The sequence below is a fragment of the Phalacrocorax carbo genome, chromosome 2, assembly GCF_963921805.1.
Source record: "Phalacrocorax carbo chromosome 2, bPhaCar2.1, whole genome shotgun sequence".
Lineage (NCBI taxonomy): Eukaryota > Metazoa > Chordata > Aves > Suliformes > Phalacrocoracidae > Phalacrocorax > Phalacrocorax carbo.
In genome coordinates this window covers 93400155-93419347 of record NC_087514.1, presented here as the reverse complement: position 1 = coordinate 93419347, position 19193 = coordinate 93400155, and the positions used below count along the sequence as shown (strand labels likewise).

The 19193-nt window shown below is 46.5% G+C and overlaps 1 protein-coding gene across 2 annotated transcripts in view; it reads left to right on the top strand.

Annotated features, from left to right (window-relative positions):
* The window catches only part of SLC22A23 (solute carrier family 22 member 23), a 118870-nt gene that overhangs the window by 94186 nt on the left and 5491 nt on the right, over positions 1-19193 (top strand). For both annotated transcript variants that reach the window (XM_064443518.1, XM_064443517.1), the window contains 4 exons: positions 5440-5542; positions 8597-8829; positions 11478-11510; positions 13304-13427. In XM_064443518.1, the coding sequence (XP_064299588.1) occupies positions 5440-5542; positions 8597-8829; positions 11478-11510; positions 13304-13427 (493 nt within the window). The remainder of the gene's footprint in view (positions 1-5439; positions 5543-8596; positions 8830-11477; positions 11511-13303; positions 13428-19193) is intronic.

Sequence of the window (19193 nt, the reverse complement as noted above, 5' to 3'; positions counted from 1 at the left end):
GGGATCCCCTCCCCACGAGTCTTTTAAAGTTTCCTAATGAATAGCTTTAATTTCCACTGAGATATAAAGAGTAAGCTTGTTGACAGTTTTCCTACTGAGTCCCTGAATAGGAAGCCTAGAGTGTGTGTGGGCTCTGGAGTATGGGAAAACTCATAATGGGCCTGTGAGTAAATGGATAAAAATATTTTTTTATTTTCCACACTCACCCTTCTGGTAAACCAGTCAGGACTGAAATGTTTCATGCAAATTCCTTCTGAACTGGTGACTTCAGTGCAAAATCAAAGAATAGGTTGTGGTAGGGGGAGTTTTCCTGGTGTTATTCTACTGACAGTGCAATAGTTTGCTTCCATGGGGTTTTAATAGGCATTGCCTTGACTTCTCTTTTAAGACCTTAATGTTGACCTATGAAGTCCAGACAGCCTCACAGCTGCCGCCCTCCTCATGCCCATCGTAGTCGGTCAGAGCAGGTCATAGAATCATTAAGGTTGGAAAAGACCCTTAAGATTATCGAGTCCAACCGCTAACCGATCACTGCCAAGTCCACCACTGCACCATATCCTCAAGCACCACATCTACCCTTCTTTTAAATACCTCCAGGGATGGAGACTCAACCACCTCCCTGGGCAGCCTGTTCCAATGTTTGACAACCCTTTCGGTGAAGAAGTTTTTCCTAATATCCAACCTAAACTTCCCCTGGTGCAGCTTGAGGCCATTTCTTCTCATCCTATCGCTTGTTACTAGGGAGAAAAGACCAACCCCCACCTCGCCTACAACCTTCTTTCAGGTAGTTGTAGAGAGCAATAAGGTCTCCCCTCAGCCTCCTCTTCTCCAGACTAAGCAACCCCAGCTCCCTCAGCCGTTCCTCATAAGACTTGTCTCCAGACCTTTCACCAGCTTCGTTGCCCTTCTCTGGACACGCTCCAGCACCTCAATGTCCTCCTTTTAGTGAGGGGCCCAAAACTGAACACAGGACTCAAGGTGCGGCCTCACCAGTACCGAGTACAAGGGCAGGATCACCTCCCTGCTCCTGCTGGCCACACTGTTCCTGATACAAGCCAGGATGCCATTGGCCTTCTTGGCCACCTGGGCACACTGCTGGCTTCTGTTCAGCCGGCTGTCAACCAACACCCCCAGGTCCTTTTCCTCCAGGCAGCTCTCCAGCCACTCCTCCCCAAGCCTGTAGCATTGCTTGGGGTGGTTGTGACCCAAGTGCAGGACCCAGCACTTGGTCTTGTTGAATCTCATACCGTTGGCTCTGGCCCAACAATTCAGCCTGTCCAGGTGCCTCTGTAGGGCCTTCCTGCCCTCCAGCAGATCAACACTTCCACCCAGCTCGGTGTCATCTGCAAACTTACTGAGGGTGCACTCAATCCCCTCATCCAGATCATCAATGAAGATATTGAACAGCACCGGCCCCAACACTGAGCCCTGGGGAACACCACTCGTGACTGGCCACCAACTGGATTTGCCTCCATTCACCACCACTCTCTGGGCTCAGCCGTCCAGCCAGTTTTTAACCCAGTGCAGAGTGCACTTGTCCAAGCTGTGAGCAGCCAGCTTCTCCAGGAGAATGCTGTGGGAGACAGTGTCAAAGGCCTTACTAAAGTCCAAGTAGACAATGTCCACAGCCTTCCCCTCATCCATTAAGCGGGTCACCTTATCATAGAAGGAGACCAGGTTAGTGAGGCAGGACCTCCCTTTCATAAACCCATGCTGGCTGAGCCCGATCCCCTGGTTGTCCCGCATGTGCTGTGTAATGGCATTCAAGAAGATCTGCTCCATGACCTTTCCCGGCACCGAGGTCAGGCTGACAGGCCTGCAGTTCCCCGGATCCTCCTTCTGACCCTTCTTGTAGAGGGGCGTCACATTTGCTAGTTTCCAGTCATCTGGGACCTCCCCGCTTGACCAGGACTGCAGATAAATGATGGAGAGTGGCTTGGCAAGCTCCTCTGCTAGCTCCTTCAGTATCCTCGGGTGGATCCTATCCGGCCCCATGGACTTATGAACATCCAGGTGAAGGAGCAGGTCGGTGACTACCACCTCTTCAACAACTGGGACTTCATTTTGCATACTAGCTCCATCTCGCAGCACAGGGGCCTGACAACCCTGAGGATGACCAGTCTGGCTATTAAACACTGAGGCAAAGAAAGCATTAAGTACCTCAGCCTTCTCCTCATCTTTCCTGGCAAGGTTACCTTCTGCATCCAACAAAGGAGGGAGATTCTCCCTGGCCCTCCTTTTGTCATGGATGTATTTATAAAAACATTTTTTGTTATCTTTAATGGTGGCGGCCAGTTTAAGTTCCAGCCGGGCCTTTGCCTTCCTAATCTTTTCCCTGCAAAGGTTTCCCTTTCGTGCAAAGCAGGCTACCTCCACAACGGCAGGCGATTTAAATGAGAGTCAGTTCTGTAGGTGATGACTTTTTTGCAAGTCATATAGCTTATTTTTTGCTATCTGAATGATATTTTAATTATTGTAAATTATTGATTTTGGGGTGGTGGGTTGGTTGTGTGGGTTGATTTGGTTTGGTTGTTGGGTTTTTTGGTTTGGTTTTTTTTTTGAGAACATCTGACTGGCGTATATAGAAATAAAGGATTGAGAAAGTCATCATAAAGATAGATAGTGTTGGAGATTTAGGGAGAGTCATTAATCTGAACCAGGTGACTTAGATTTGGAGTCTCAACACATCATAGAGGGATGGAGGAGTAAATAGCTGGTAGAGCCAGAAGGCTTTCAGTAAAAAGTCAGGTGCTGTTTGCATTCTTTGGAGTAAGGTTTGAGGCCAGTTTCCTTTCTTTCATTTTTTTCTTTCTTTTTTTTCTCTTCTTTTATTTTTGGGCTTTTATCTTTTTTCTTTTTTTTTTCTTTTATCTTTTTTCTTTTTTAATCCTTGTAATTCAACTACATTTGGAATCTCTTGGGACACTTTTGTAAACTGATGCTATGAATGCATGGAGTATAACCCCCATCAGAGAAGAAGCAAGGGTCTATTGAAAGGAGACTGCTGCATGAGGCAGGTTAGAGAAGGGGTGAAATCCCCCTTCTGTGGGATCCTTGCTGCAGCTGAAGCAGGGGATGTGTTTGTCAGTTCACGTAATCCATGGGCTATTCGTTATGTGAGGGTAGAACAGCAGTTCAGTGAAAAACAGTAATGGGAATTAGTTCAGAAGGACTGATTTATAAGAAAGGTTAAAAGGGGGTCTGAGTGCACAAGAGAAGGATGCATGACAATAAATAAAGAACATACGGATTGTAGCAACGCCTAATGAATGAACAAAGCAGGAGTGGAGGGCAAAGTAATGTTTGGCTCTGCAGAGAAGCGTAACCAAGTTAAGTGTTGGTTCTCTTAATTCTGTTGACAATAAAATCTACTTTCTCTTCCCAAAGAAAAAAGCAAAAATCACTTTGAGAAACAAAAAAGAACCCAAACTGAGAAAATCCAAAGAATATGGCATCAGGGATTGTCATCTGCTGGTGGAGGAGATGTTTTACTTTGACAGGCCAGATATGGTCATTCTTAGACAGTTTGAGAGTGAACCCTTATGTCTACGCGAAATCTGCATTACATGTGTTGTTTGGGTGGTGATTTTCATCATTGCCCTTCAGATGAAATAGTAAACAGTCCTCAACAGCTTTTCAAAACCTTGTGCTGCTTCTAATGCTTGCTTTGACTTTTTTTGCTGTAGAAGGTTTGGATTGGGCTCAATTATAGGTTTTATAACTATGTTTTATCTAACTGGTGGGAATTATTTTATTCTCACCCCTTTCAAGAATCTTGCCACAAAAATAATTTTGGCCTTATGCTTTGAGATTAGGTACCATCTTTTTTTATTGCTTATTTCTTAATCTAGCCCTGTTCCATTGCTGAGCCTGCTGAGCGCTCCTATAGTACAAATATTAATTTGACCGATTTCCTCTTTTGCTCTACCTCTGTTCTTATGCTTTTGTGAGCTTCATGCTGTGTACGTTCTGGGGAGAAATGGATATTATCAGGTAGTAAGGAAAGTAGTACAGCAATGTTCTGCTTAAGTACAATCATTAATGTAAAATACCCTTTGCTTCTTTCCTCAGAAGCATTCCCTGTAGTTGCTCTAGAGAGAATATCCGGAGTGACCTGTGAGCAGTGAATAGCTCGACTATTTGCATATAAACAATGTTTCTTTGATTTGTTATTTTTATGATACAATTTTCAAATAACAGCAGGCAAATGTGTGTTTTGTTTTGTTTGTAAATCCAGGTGATTTATCTCTTGCTTTCCCTCCGCCCTGCTTCTTTTTGTTTTTCCCTTGTCTTACATCTCTTAGAGATTGCTATTCAGTAAAGTAAGGCAGAGGTCGGGGCAGGCCAGTGTGGACAACTGAGGACACTCAGGCTAATTGTGTATGCACAAGGGGAACAGATGCATGGTCCAGAACAGGGCCACACTGCCGCCTTTAAAAGCAGCGCAAGTCTTTGCCCTAAAAAACAGTCCTAGTCTGTACTCTTCAAGTGCATCATTTTTACTTCTTTATAGCTACGGCCTCTGCAGTTTTTACTGGACTTTATGCCCTTGCCAATGTCTCACTGATCCAGTAGCTTGGAAACAGTGGTTTTGTTGGCACGCTTAGGTAGGTGTTCAAGCTCTAACCTAATGACAAACGGGAAGTAAGCAGTGCCCTTCATTATTGTCCCATGCCAACAAGAATATCAGATGCAATATTTGTGAGGCTTGTGCGTTACTCTAGCATTGCAAAGCAGTTAGCTTTCAGCTGCCCAGCACTTTAAGGACATGGTGAGGCTTTAGTTCTGAAACACAAAGACATCACTGATGATGATGCCCAAGGATTTTTCTTTAAGGAAACGTCTTCTGTTTAGGACATCCATCAGAACAATTTTAAATATTTGAAATGTGGGGCAGGAAGAGGATGAGCTGACATGGTGTCCTAGCCACTTCTCTCTGAAACCTGGATTTGAACAAACCTCAAAAGATTCCCACAAAAAATGAGTTTGAGCTCCAGTCCTTTCTTTGGCTTTTCAGGTGTGCATTGCAGAAAGGCAGCAGGTCTTGTAAGTGTGCAAGCACAGTCCTGCATGGGGGGGGGGGGGGATTGGAAATTAACAGAATCCTGAAGTTCTTAAGGAAATTTTATACCATGCTTGCTGGGACCAAGCTCCGTACTCTCCCCATTTTACATACGTGTTTTAAACTGGGAGGAGGTTTGCAGTATGAAGGAGTTCTTGGGCAGTTCTTCAGCCCTAAGAAGGTTAAGGGAAGCCTGGAAGAAAGGAGGAACCTCGGTGGACTTTAGGCAGGTTTTTAGCATTTTTATAGCTCCTGTTAGTGTAATTGATAGTGTCCTGCTCTCCAGAACATCCCTCAGAGTATCTGTAGTTCACAAGCAAAGCTTCTCCTTCTTGTTCTCCCCAGTGAAAGAATAATTTTGATTTGGTTTGTTTCAGAGCTGGAAAAGGAGATCACCAGGAGACCAAAGAAAGTCTGCATTGTTAAAGTGGTGGGAACAAGGAACCTGTGGAAAAACATCGTAGTATTGTGTGTGAACTCGTAAGTCCAATCTCCTTCTGTTTGGATAGTTGTGTGGTTGGTGAACTGGAAGCAGTAGTGGGAAATGATGGGAGAGCTCGTCTGTTTCCTAGTGTGGGACCATTCACTAATGTCGCTGATAAAAGATCCTGGAAAAACACCAGCTGTCGGTGGGAATTATTTTTTATGGCAGACATGGAGGAACTCGTTGGCTGTTTCAAGCAGCAGCACCACGTGTCTTCTCAGGTGTTGTGCTGCAGGTGCATTGCTATTGCCAGTGGTCTCGCATGGTCACGTGCTGGTACATGCTCATGCATGCAAGGCATCCTGGATGGGATTTTTGAAATCATTAATGTCACAGGAGTGCAAGTTCAAGTTGTTTACATCTGATGTAGCTGTGTTGCAGAAGATTATGTTGCTTGCTAGTAAATACAAGCCTGCTCCCTTGTATAACAGCTGTCCTTGATCGGTCTTCAAAAGAAGATTACAAAGTGCTTCAGCACTCCCGAGTCATGTACGGGGCACCCAGGGAGAATGTGCGGTCTCACACAAAGCAATGAGATGTCTGCATCCCAAGGCTTCAGCTTGGATATGCTTACATGGGCAAAACCAGGCATCTGCCTGAGGATTTTGCAGGTTACAGGCTCTGAGACCTCCTGTCCAGAGCCGAGCACCTTGTAAAGAGGAAGTAGGTGGGCTGCAAATTTAGCTTCTAACCAAACCCAACTTCTGTGAGGGCAGCGGCAGTGGATTTTCTAAATTTTTATCTTAAAAAATGCCCATTTAAGTTCCTGTCATTATTTTTTTTCAAATGGGAGGTGGGGAGAAAACTGGAAATCTTCCATCCTCTCCTCTGTTTAGAAGTACATAGCTGCCTTGTGGCTTTTTTCATCACCACCTCAGGGCCCTGCTCTGCAGCCTTCACTCCTGTTAAAAGGCTCATGGATCAGTAATAACCCAGAGAGGACTGCTCCTGTGCTGGGCAGATAGTCACCCAGAGGCACACGGTCTTCTGGGGTCAGTCTCCAGCATTATCGGTTGCAGAACCAGCTCTGGTTTTATGGTTTTTGTGTGTGTCTCCCACCTATCAATGGGTGACTCCCTCTGTTCTAGAACAGTGTTTTCCTCTTGGGCTGAGCCAGTAGATTTAATAGCCAGTATTAACTGTATTTATGAAAAATGTTTGTGTGGGGAATTCTTCCCTTCTCCCTCACCCTTTTTAATTACACACATTTGGAAATTCCCTAAGCCAGAACTAGGCAGCCTGAAGAATAACTTCTGGCAATAGCACATGGAAGCTGTTTGCCATCCAAGTAGAGTGTGAAGCAGATGTGTGTTTCAGGAAATAGCTTTCATGTTTGTTTTTAGTGGGTGGAAAAAAAATATTTAATTTTAATTCTGTTATTCCCGTTAGATGAGGCTGTGCTAAATTTTAGTAGTGTGGAACATGGAGAAGGAACTTTTTGCAGGGAAAGGTAAGACATCAAGAGAGATAAATGTATTTAGTTTTAAAAGCAACTGTTCTGAGCTGCTTAACAAGTTAAGATAATACAGTAACACCTGGGGTAGCAGGCTGGAAAGTGAAGTCCAAATGATACATTAATTTAGTTTATGGGTCATGGCCTAAATAACAACCTCAGCAAGTGTGTTTGCATGCACAGAAGAGAAAGAGAGAAGGTACACACTGGTTAACTTTGCCCTACCTTCTTATTAATATTTTTTTGCTGATTAATATTTCTCTTACGGGAGGAGTCAGTTATAATCTAGATATCCAAAACAAGTTACATTCTTGTGTAACAGCAAGTACTTGTGCTACGTTTTTATCCGGGGGAAGGTGTGTGTGGCACTGGGGGTGTGTTTTTGAACTATAGCTTTGATTCACAAGATCGCAAGAGAAATTCCCCAGGCCCTGGGCTGTCATGCACTTAGCGACTGCATATTTCCCCAATTGTTTCTATGCTTATATTAATATCCAGTTTACACTGACAGAGCTTCAAATTCCTGGCCTTCAGGAGGATAGAGGTCTATCAGTGTAATGTACCTGCCATTCATTTTTTGGAGACCTGGATCTGTGCCTGCCTCTCTGTCAGGTACAATTAGGGACATGAGGTTTGCCTCTGGCATTTAGACCAGACAGGAGGCCCTTCCCAGCAGGGGTATTTGTGCTGCGATGGGGGCAGTTGGGAGCATTGACCTCCTGTAGAAGCTCTGCTGCAGTTTTGCACCACAGCAGGGGTGATGCTGGGGCTTCTCATCTGACTTCTGTAGCTCCAGCCCCCGTTCTTCCTTCCCCTCTCCTTTCCCTTTTTTTCGAAGGGCAGGGAGGGTTTGGCAAAAGGGGAGAGGAGAAAGAGGAGTGAAATGGAGTGGAAAATTATTGACCACTGGCATCACAAAGAGGTTTCTAAAATAAGTGTAGACACGTTGCTATGAAGAGTGGTGTAAATGTGTAGATTGAATTAGGCCTTATTGTTTCATAATTGTAATAACCATTGCAACACGTGTGACTTCAAATACTCATTCCTAAGGGGTTTTCGGTTGTGACAGGCTAGCTTGGGAAGTGAGATGCAGTCTTTAGTACAACCAAATGCCACAAACAGGGGGGGTCTTCCTGGAAGACACATCTGTATTGCGCGGTGTTTTACTGTCCAAGTGCACAGGCTGCTTCACCACAGCAGCACTGGCTCTGTGGCTGTCAGCAGATGCACTGGGAACAGAGAGACATCCTTCTCGAGGTAGTGTAGTTCTCAAATACACTGAGAAAACCAATCATGCACTAGGAGTCCTTGTAAAGTTGCTCATACCCTAATCATACCACAAGCAACAGCTATATGAATAAAGCCAGTAGGTTGCAAATGTCTGGTTGAATAGAGGTTTTTTCTTCTGATTCTTTTGATCATTGCTTATTTTTACTGTAGCACCTGGAAGTCTGAGATGAGTCTTTTTTACACTAGGTGTTATATTCCTGCAGCAGAAGAAACTCTTCTTGCGTTAATGTGTTTGTACGTTGGATTATGTTGCAGTGTGTGGCTGCCCCCTCAGCAATGATCTCTCGCCCTCTCCTGCTTCCCCTAGGCTCACTGGTTACGGCATACACCACTGTTTTGCAAAAAGCATGATGGGGCATGAAGCGAAGATGGCGATCACCCACAACTTCTATGCGGACTACTACACCATGGCTGGGATTGCGCTGGCATCCTGCCTGGCCATGTGCCCAGTGGTCGGGTTTCTGGGGAGGAGAGGAGGACTCCTGCTTTTCATGATCCTTACAGCCCTGGCATCCCTTCTGCAGCTGGGCCTTCTCAACTGTAAGTTGGAGACGAGAGCTTTCAGGACCACTTGAGTTTGACATGCAAATAAGGGACCAGGAAATATTAGCATTTCCTTTGCCTTTCTCAGATTTGACATGCTGTATACCTGCTTAGCTTAAGAAGCTGAGTTTGTTTGAAGGATTCCCCAAACGCTTGTTGTCTTAGGTTCAATAACAAAAGGCATTGTGTTCTGGATGAGTCCCAGTGGTGAAGCCCATTGAGCATTGGTGCTGCTTCTAGGGCTGTTACTTAAAAGCAAACAAACAAAAAAAGCTTTTAATTTTATTTCAGTGAAAAAGCCTCTGGGGAAAGAGCTGGGCAGGGACTAGGAAAGGAAAACTTTCCCACTTGAGTCTGCTTCTCAAATGGCTTCTAAACCAAACAGAAGTTAAAGCAGTATGTGTATGTCCTCTGCCTGCTCTGAGCATCTTGCCACATGCAAATAATATGCAGGTAGCTTGGAAATATGCAGTTGAAAGACCCTGCATTTAACATAGTGTGTATGTATAGTCCATGTGAACGTATACACATGATTGTGTGAGGTGACAGAGCTTTTCAAAGGGGTTGTTTCTGCCAAAAGCAATAGTGTCCCACCTCCCCCTTTGCAGGTGGTGACCCTTCTCTGGCCCTTTTGAGCTGCTTCAGCTATTAAAACTGCTACAGAAATATTCCCTTTCCTTTTTTATTTCCTTGTCTTAATTTTCTGTTGGTTTAGGAAGTTGAACTTGATAGTGTTGAACAGAGAAGTGCTGAAGCAGAGGAAAGGTGGGATGTATGTTGCCAACCCTTAGACCCCTGTCCCATGAAACTTCAGCCCAGGGAAAGCAGGTTGAGCCATCCTTTGGACAAACTGGATACAAGACAAACACTAGAACTCTGGTTGTTGCTCTTGTTCATTTCTAAGTTTAGAAATAATTAAGGGCTTTAATGACAGTTTTTTTTGCATTGAGGATGGAACGATTTCACATTCCCACATGCTGAAGGCAGCCTGGAACCAGCAAGAATTGTCCATATTTACATACTGTCTTTCCTGAAAGCGTTTACTAAGTTAACCTTTAGTGAACATGCTATTTGTGGGAATGTGGGAGGGAAACAGGGAACCTCTTTCATGACATGGAGGAAACTCCAAAATCGCGTGTGTTTGCTCCCGGCTTGGCACAGTTTACATTCCCTTTTGAGCACACATTTACCATGTCCAGCAGTCTCAGCTGAGAGTCAGAGAAGCCCCCTGGCCCCACCTCATCTCCAGCCCATTGACAGACTGTGACCAGTCACATGCAGATGCATACTGTGCGTGTGTGCGACCTCCCAAAACTCTGTGTTCTTGTGGTGGTGTCCATCAGGGTCCCTCTACACTAGATTTGTCTGATTTTGTTTTTTTAAGGATGTCAGGTGTTTGTTGAAGCTGCTGAGGTAATAAACATGTGATTGCTTAGTGGAGAGAAAGTGTGCCAGAGCCGTCAGTCTGCTCCAGAGCCATGAAAATCGGGTTGCAGTTTTTCAGCAACAAAAAATGGGGTAAGGGAGGTGGGGAGGAACACCCTGTAGGAATCATTACAACCTTTTCCATAACAGGTTCAGGTGGTTTTGTGAGCAAAGTTACTAAAACTAAGAGCAGCCATGGGCTCTAGGTGTGTTCTGGCATGCAGGCTTCTCTCGAAGCTGTGCATCCATCAGCCTTCCCCACTCTGCCCTCACCCCTTTCTTTGTGAGAAGAGGAGGGAAGGGCAACCTTGAACTTCAGAGCAGCTTGTCCCCGCTCCAGTCTAGATCATGTCCCCCTTCTTCCTCAGAAGAGCTAGACAGTGTTTGCAGAGAAGCAGTGACCCTGCTGATAATGAAACCTGTTACAGCCTCCTGTGTATTTTAGCTTAGCATAATTTGGGTGTAATTAGCAAATGAAATCAGAATTTGAGAAGAAGGGCGAGAGAGGGAGAGGGGTATTCTCCATCAGCAGCAAACCTGTGGCAGACCTTGAGGCTTGCCATGTTCGGCCCTTCCTCTGGACCCCAGGGTGTTGCCTGGGATGTCACAGGAGCCTGGTGGGAGAGCACCAGTAAAGCTGTGCCGGGCTCATGCTGCTGCCCTTCCCCTTGCTGCCCAGTACTGCCATGTGCTCCTTTGCAGTTAGGATGCATGGCAGCTGGTGGCTAACATGACACATGGACCACCAGCTCAGGGTTTTGGCGAAAGATAAGTCTCCCACCAGTGTGACGGTGTTGATGCCCAGAGTTTTGCTCTCTAAAGCCTCTGTTGCCCATACCCTCAGGTCCACAGCACAAGGGCAGTTTCTTTCTTCCTCCTTCGTTAATGACAAAGAAGCCTTTGTGTTAATCCCAGTCGTAATTCTGGGGCTCTTAAAAATGCTTTACTGCTGTGTTTGTTATCACTCTCATTAGCATGCTGTCCTCCAGCTGAAAGGGGCCCCGAAAAACAGCATGTCCTATCTAGTGGCCACAGGAAGATGTGCCAGTTGTGGCATGGGAAAGGAGAAGTGTATGGAGGACTAGGGTGGCATGTGGGATTTACCAATATTTTTTTCTTTTCCTTTGGATAAATAAATATGTAACAACAATATGTTCTTGTTTTCTCTCCCTTTCTCTTTTATTTTTATCCTACTCTAACTTCTGCGATCTTGGATCCAGTGATCGGAAAATACAGTCAACTTCCAGACTCAGGTATGGTTTACAGACGAGTCTGCATTATGCTCCCCCAGGAGCTGGTAGATCCGAAAGGCTGGGCCAAAGCACCCAGAGCAGAGCTGCCGCAGCAGAGGGGCACAGGGGGAAAGCCCACTTCTACACAGTGCCTTGGGACCCAGCTTGTAGGCAGGCCTGTTTGTTTATGTGCAGTCTTTCAGTGTGTCATCCCCTCCACATAGTCTGACTCGCCTCCACATATCAAGAGAGGGTGCAGAAGTCCCCCAAGATTTATTTTTAGATATGAAGCAAGGCTTTCTCAGAAAGTCTCTTTCTCAGAAGCAGCATTCCCAGTTAGGTCTTTTCCAGAAAGATCTGAGATATCAAAGTCCCTTCTCGTAAGGCGACTTAAGCACCTTAGAACATACCTCCCCGGGCACTTTATCCCAGGGCTGTAATAGCAGTACTGTAATAGCAGGCTACAGGAGAAAAAAATTTACCCTTCTGTATTTGATTTAACAGATGTGTCCTTGCCCAGCTTTTCCAGGTCTGTTCTGCTGAGCAGTCACAACTCCCTGCAGGGTCAGCAGTGCAGCCTCACCCGCTATGCAAGAGTTGCCAGGGTGCCTCTGAGACCCGTAGTTTGCAAGGTCCTTATCTGCTGGCAGTATTTGCTCTCTCCCCCGGGCTTAGGGTGCACTGCAGAAAGGGCTTAACCCTGAGCAGGATGTAGCATATTTTGGAAGTAGTAACCTAAGAGCTTGTGAATACCTTTTGCTCTCCTGAGAGCTGATTATATTCAGCAAGAACAAAGCAGGTGTTACTTTTCATTGCATCCAACTGAGAAAGTGCACCTGCCCGCTGATGAGCGACCCTATCTCTGGTCAGATCTTAGGATTTGGCTGGAGACGCATTGGCTGCAAAGCTCCAGTCCTTTCCCCAGCACTCCGTTAGGCACGATGTGTTCCCCTCGTATGGTGCAATAGTGTCTGCAAACAACGTGACCTCCTTGCTGGCCAGGACGGACCACATGAGCTTGTACAACCCTGAATCAGATATCCCTTCCCTACCCACAGAAGGTGGCAGGTGGGGATCAAGTGAGGGGTGTATTGTCATCGTGGCCAGGAGGCAGTTTCCTTTAGCTTTGTTTAGATTTACTGGGGTTTGTCCCTGTGCTTTATAGACACTGTTCACTCCTGGAAACCGTGCTGCCATCCAGCTGTGAAATGATTGAGCAAACAGCCTTGCAGGACACCGGTGACTTAGGGGAGCGCTTCACCGTCCTTGACAGCGGCTTTTCTTGCCCAGAGCTGTCAGGCGAAGGCTTTCAAGCCGGAGGTTAGACAGAGTTTGCAGACTGATCATATGCAGGGGCTTACCACAGAGATGGGAGCGCTTTTATTTCTTTCCCCTCTCATCCTGTGAGCCTCTCCAGTGCCTGAGCCACCAAGTTGTACCAGATGTTTGGCAGCTTGATGAACGCTGCCTGCCTCCGCTTGTCTGTCAACCGTGGGAGGGAAGTGGCTGGTGCCTAAGAGACTGCCCAAAGATATGTGTTTTCTTGGGTTTTACCTTTTTGTGGTGGCTGGGCACAAATAATTCAGAGATCACTGCCATTTTTGGCATGACATTGTGATTATTTTTTTTCACGTATGTTTGTGTCTCGGGTGCTTGGGGAATGGATTTTAAAAATACCAGTTTTAAATTAGTATTACAAAAATGACTCAAATTCTTGTCTAGGGAGAATGAGTAACATAAACCTGTTTTCTTGGGTTTTTTTCCTGGAAGTTCAGCCTCATTCTCACCTTTTATGAAAACAATTGTCTTCATAGGTATGAGCGACAGCGTCAAAGACAAATTCTCTACTGCGTTTTCCATCGTGGGTATGTTTTCTTCGCATGCCGTTGGAAGCCTCAGCGTGTTCTTCTGTGCTGAAATCACACCCACAGTAATCAGGTGAGACATCGGAGCACCCCTCTTCAAACGGTGGGGATGAAATTATCCTCGTTTAATTGATAACTGGCTGTGTAACTTAACGCATTGTATGGGAGGGGAAAATCCCCCATAACTGGAAACATCGCAGCAATTTTTGGGCCACTCTTTAATGTTGCTGCAGTCAGTCTGCCTAAGTAAATGCCTGTCTGTAGAGAGAGGCTTTGTTTCCAACGGCTCCACCTTGTGTCCTATCGTGGTGATTATCAGCCCGCCAGGCACCATATGAATTGCATGCATTTGCAGTGCACTACCGTCTTAAATACTCAGCTGAACCAGATCGTGCAGTTGAACTGTGTTGTTGCTTCGCTTGCTCTGCTGGGTTTGTACAAGCAGTGACCATGTGAGTCTATGGCTTGATATTAGAAGACAAATTCCACGAGCGTGCAGAGGAGGGCGTAGGTGCAGGCAATCCCTGCCTCCATAGGGCAGGTTAATCAGGCCAGTTATAGGGGTGCTTTGGTGAAAAGGAGGTGGTGCAACGTGCAGTGTTAAATGCTTCTGGTGTGTATAGGTGCTCTGCAAGCCTGCCTCTCCTGCAGCAGCACCAGTGTGAGTGGTCCGCCTTTATTGTGGATAAAGTCATCTTTCTCTCTGCACACAGATCTGTCTTAGCAGAGGCTCAAAGTTTTTCTAAAGAGGAGTGCTTTCAGCCTGGGCAATAGCAGAAATCAGGCAGATGATCTTTGCTGGAGAGCTTCCCATAAAATGTATTTGTATAGTCAGGTTTTTGTACCATTTTATGTATTCACTGTTATCTTTCACAGTATGAAGGTTGCGCTTTTGTGTTCTGAATTATGCTTTCAGCAATGCCACAGTGACTCAGGAATGTAGGTCATATGGGTGGGAGGGAAAGACTGTGGAGGGAAGAGGATACTCCTTTTTTTTTTCCTCCAAATTGTATGCCTTTTCAATAACTTTGCAAAAGTATTAAAGCAAAACTGTCAGCTGAGTAGCCAGAGTCTCCTTGATCCATGGCCTTTTCTTCCAAGCTATCTGACTTTGTGAACGTATTTTACGGATAATGTTATTTCCACAGGGAAAGTCAGTGTGAGAGGTGAGGAGATTATACAGCAGACCGAAGCACTAACAGCTGTTTACTTATGTGCGTGTCGGTCAGTTTGGTGGTTTTATGCCTCTTTAATTTTCCCCTTGTCTTTGTTTGAAAGACATATAGATAAGGAATTGGCCACATCAACCAGAAGAGAATCTGCCAAGTAGGGTCAGATGCACCATGTGAACTTAGCAAGCTTTTTTCCTTAAATCAGTTATGTTGCTACAGGGAAGGATACAAAATCCTGGCTGGGAGACGAAATTCTGCTTCCCCTGCCTCTGCTGGGTGACACAAGCTGGATATGCCTCAGGGTCCCCATTTATTAATAGGGATGATGACACTCTGCAGTGCTTTATAGTCCGACCACCATGAAGCTCTTGATACAATCTATTCAGGGCTGTAATTAGGAGGTGGAGCTCAGGATGGTGCATAAACCTGTCTCAGGCAGAGCTGTGGTTAAGCTGCCTTGTCTTGCATTTTGGTGAAATCTGGCTGCTCCCTCATACCCTGTTCTCCAAAATACTGCCTGGAACGCCCTTTAGTGTTTCAGACCATCTTAATATGCTTTTGGTTGAATCTTGAGGAACCCTATGGAAAAGGGAGGCAGAGAGAGCACTGGGGCCATCTCTGGGGTTTCCCTGATCAAATCCTTTACCTGTAATCCCCCATCCCTGAGGGAGGATAATGGCACTGCTGTTATCTGGGTAGCGGTGGCATGATAAAGAAGCGGTAGCACCCATCCAGCTCTGCTGCTGTGGTGTTCAGATAAATGGTTACAGAGGTGTAGGAGGAAAACAGCCATCTTCATCACCAAGAGGTGCTGCCTGCTCCAGGTCCCACACTGTCACATGGCACAGAGAGGTCCTTCGTACCCTTGCATTGCACCCCGGTCTCCTGGTGCTAGGTAGGAGGGTTTCAGCAGGAGCTCCTGTTCCTTGTACCAGGGCTTCAGTACAGAGCTCCTTCCAAATGCTGAATTTAAGCACTAAGTGGCATCAATAATCCATCTCTAATAATCTTCATGAGAATACTACTGCAGCCTACACGGCTACTAAATAGGAATAGGCTGAGGAAAGCATGGTGTGTCCTCACCCCATCCTCTGCGTGCTCAGTTACTACCAAGTGGAAGAGAGATCTGGGATTTTTTTCTCTGTGTCCTGCTTTTACACCTGCCCAGCCAAAGAAATGGGCAAAGAGCCAAAGAGTGGGCAGCGATGGTCAGGTTAAGAGGTTTACCCATCAACAGCTGTCTCAAGCCAAATTTCCAGTGGGGTACAGTGCTGTTTACTGGGAACTGAACCGGGCCCAGCTTTTCAAAGGTGGTTTCTTGCCCCGCAAGGCCAAGGGATCCTGGTGTGTTACTGAAGCTCTGGCCTAGGACTAAGCGCACAACAGGGTGGCTTATGTACATGAAAGGCAGGAAAAAAACATGGAGCTTTTCAGGGACTGGCTTCAAGAAGTGGCTAAACTGACTGTACAAAGCCATAAAAACCTCATCTGAATTTAGCGTTGGCCCTGCTTTGTGCAGGAGGCTGGAGTAGGGGCTCTTCCGAAGTCGTCTCCAGCCTGAGTAGCGCTCTGGCTCTTTTATACTCTGAGCCATGCCACATGTCAGCCAGTTTGCTCAAGACCGACAAATGGCCATCCAAAGATATGATTAACATTTCTCTGCTCCCCTGAGCAGCGCTGAGAAGGGCAAATCCCCTTTAAGTTTAGCTTGGTTTGAGGAAAGAATATCAGCAAGGATGTTTTGCTGCTGTCTGAAAAAACACTGCAGTAGTGAGTGAGGAAATTCTCCCCCATGAACAGGGAGGCCCTTTCTGAGGACAAAATTTTGGACCAAGACCCCTTTGCGATTTGCCCACGTCAGGACCATAAGCCTCACACAAACCATCCTGCCTCGCTGCTGCTGGGCGAGCAGGGGTCGGGGGAGCAGCTCTGATCACCCGTGGGGCTGGGCCATGGGAAAGCCCCCCACAGCAGCCACTGCCAGGCAGAGGGTGAAAGGGGAGAGACTGCAGCTTGCTGTGGGTGCCAGCAGGCCTCGCACTCCCTCCCTTGGCTCTGCTCTGCCCCTTGGAGTGTGTTTGAAGTACAGATGCCGACCCGCTGCCATGGGAGACCTTGTACTGAGGAGCAGTGGTGCCCTGAAACACTCTGAATATTTTTGGTTTCCACCTGCTACCCCATGACACCTGCAAAAACAGTGTGAATTATGAGGGTGCTGCCTCTCTTGCCCTGTATCCGTTTTCCTGATGTGCACATGAACAACAAAAAAAATTCCTGACAGTATTTCCAGTTTTCTTTTTTTCCCCTCCATTTTCATATTTGCCCTCTAGTCAAGCATTTAAAAAAATCTTGTAGGATGCATAGGAAAATGTATTTTCAAGCCTTCTTCAGCCAAGTTTTGATGGCACTGGGTAAAGTAATGCCTGCTCTAATTACTGACGTCATATGGAAAAAACTTATTTTCCCCCCTCCAGATCTGAAGCCACTTGACCCGTAATGACAGAGCCATCTTTGTTGTTGCCTTTTCCTGTTTCCTTTCAGAGTGCTTGATGTCCTTCTACAGCAGCTTTTAAAACTCACCTCAGGTCCTTCTCAGGGGTTGAGATGCAATTTAGCCGTAGCAGACACTGATGTAAATGAGCCGGGCTTTTGTTGCTCCAGAGCCAGCTTGGAGAGTGATTTGCCATGCGTTCAGGGCTGGTTGTGTCGATTACTTGTGTGAGTGTATTAATGAAGTTGCAGGGAGGCCGGTTGCACAATGGCCGCATTCAGCTGAGTTTCTAAATTGCCATCGGAAAGCTGGCAAGTTTTTAATAAGGCCTTTTGCAGTATTTGGGGAAATTACTGTTGTCTGTGAAAGATGCTCTGCCGAGTCTGGAGAATTAGAAGGTACCTACGTCAATTTTTGATGCAGTCAGTGTCCCAAGAGCATCTTTTGAAACCTGTGCTTGCTGCCCTTTAGCTGCCAAGTAAGCAGCTGTGGATTTTTGGAAAGGATTGGGTGAAGAATAGCTTTAACATGATGGTGGGCTGAGTGAATTTGGTATTTGTAGGTTTCTAGTGCTGTGATTTCTAGTATGTTCAGTAGTCGATTAAAGGTTTTTTCCCAAGTAGTTGATGTAAAGCAGTTCATTTGCCTTCTGCAGTTGTCTTCTGTAAGATCTGGTTCTCGTTAATGATTACGTCTCTGCTTCAGTTCCTGGCCCAATGGCGCCTGAGCCTGTCTGATCACCACAGGGTTTGGGAATAGACACCCACAAGATGTCCCTCTGCAGGCAGCATGGTCTTTGGAAAATGAAGGACAAGCTGCCACTTTCAGAGATTTTTGCAAAAACAAGTCACTTGAGGGTGATTCTCTTCTGGCCGGAGACCTCGGTCACGCTATGGCAGGCAGAGGGAATGGTCTGCCCAAGAGAAAAGCCTGCAGCGCTGCTTCTGTGTGAGGTTACCCAGCAGGGACAGGCCACGGGACCGCGAGCTGTGCCTCAAAACAGGGTGGGCATGCACATGCATCAAGAGGTGCACCAGCCCTGCCTGCTCCAGGACCTGAAGAGATGTTGATAAGCAATATGAGGAATTGTAAAAGGGGTTGCTTGCATAGCCAAGCATCAGGAGAGGGCACTGAACTTGGCTTGCACAAGCAACTTCCATGCTTATAACTACAGGAAGATCAGGTTATTTTCACAGAATCATAGAATGGTTTGGGTTGGAAGGGACCTTTTGAGGTCATCTAGTCCAATCCTCCCTGCAGTGAGCAGGGACATCTTCAACTAGATCAGGTTGCTCAGAGCCCCGTCCAACCTGACCTTGACTGTTTCGAGGGATGGGGCCTCCACTACCTTTCCGGGCAACCCGTTCCAGCACTTCACCACCCTCATTGTAAAAAGATTTCTTCCTTATATCCAGTCTAAATCTACTCTCCTTTAGTTTAAAACCATTACCCCTTGTCCTGTCACAACAGGCCTTGCTAAAGAGGTTGCCCCCATCCTTCCTATAGTCCCCCTTTAAGTACTGAAAGGCCACAACAAGGTCTCCCCACAGCCTTCTCTTCTCCAGGCTGAACAACCCCAACTCTCTCAGCCTGTCCCCATAGGAGAGGTGCTTCAGCCCTTGGATCATTTTTATGGCCATCCTCTGGACCTGCTCCAACAGGTCCATGTCCTTCTGGTGCTGAGGGCTCCAGAGCTGGATGCAGCGCTGCAGGTGGGGTCTCACCAGAGCAGAGCAGAGGGGCAGTTGATGGTAGTTTTGCCCAAAGTTACAGAATCACCTCCCTCGACCTGCTGGCCACGCTGCTTTTGATGGAGCCCAGGATACAGTTGGCCTTCTGGGCTGCAAGTCCACATTGTTGGCTCATGGCCAGCTTTTTGTCCACCAGTACCCCCAAGTCCTTCTCCACAGGGCTGCTTTCAATCCCCTCATCCCCCAGCCTGTACTGATATCGGGGGTTGCCCCAGACCAGGTGCAGGACCTTGCACTTGACCTTGTTGAGCCTCTTGAGGTTCTCACACGCCCACCTCTCCAGCTTGTCCAGGTCTCTCTGGATGACATCCTGTCCTTCTGACATGTCAACTGCACCGCTCAGCTTGATGTCATCTGCAAACCTGCTGAGGGTGCGCTTGATCCCACTGTCTATGCCATTGATGAAGATATTAAACAGTGCTGGT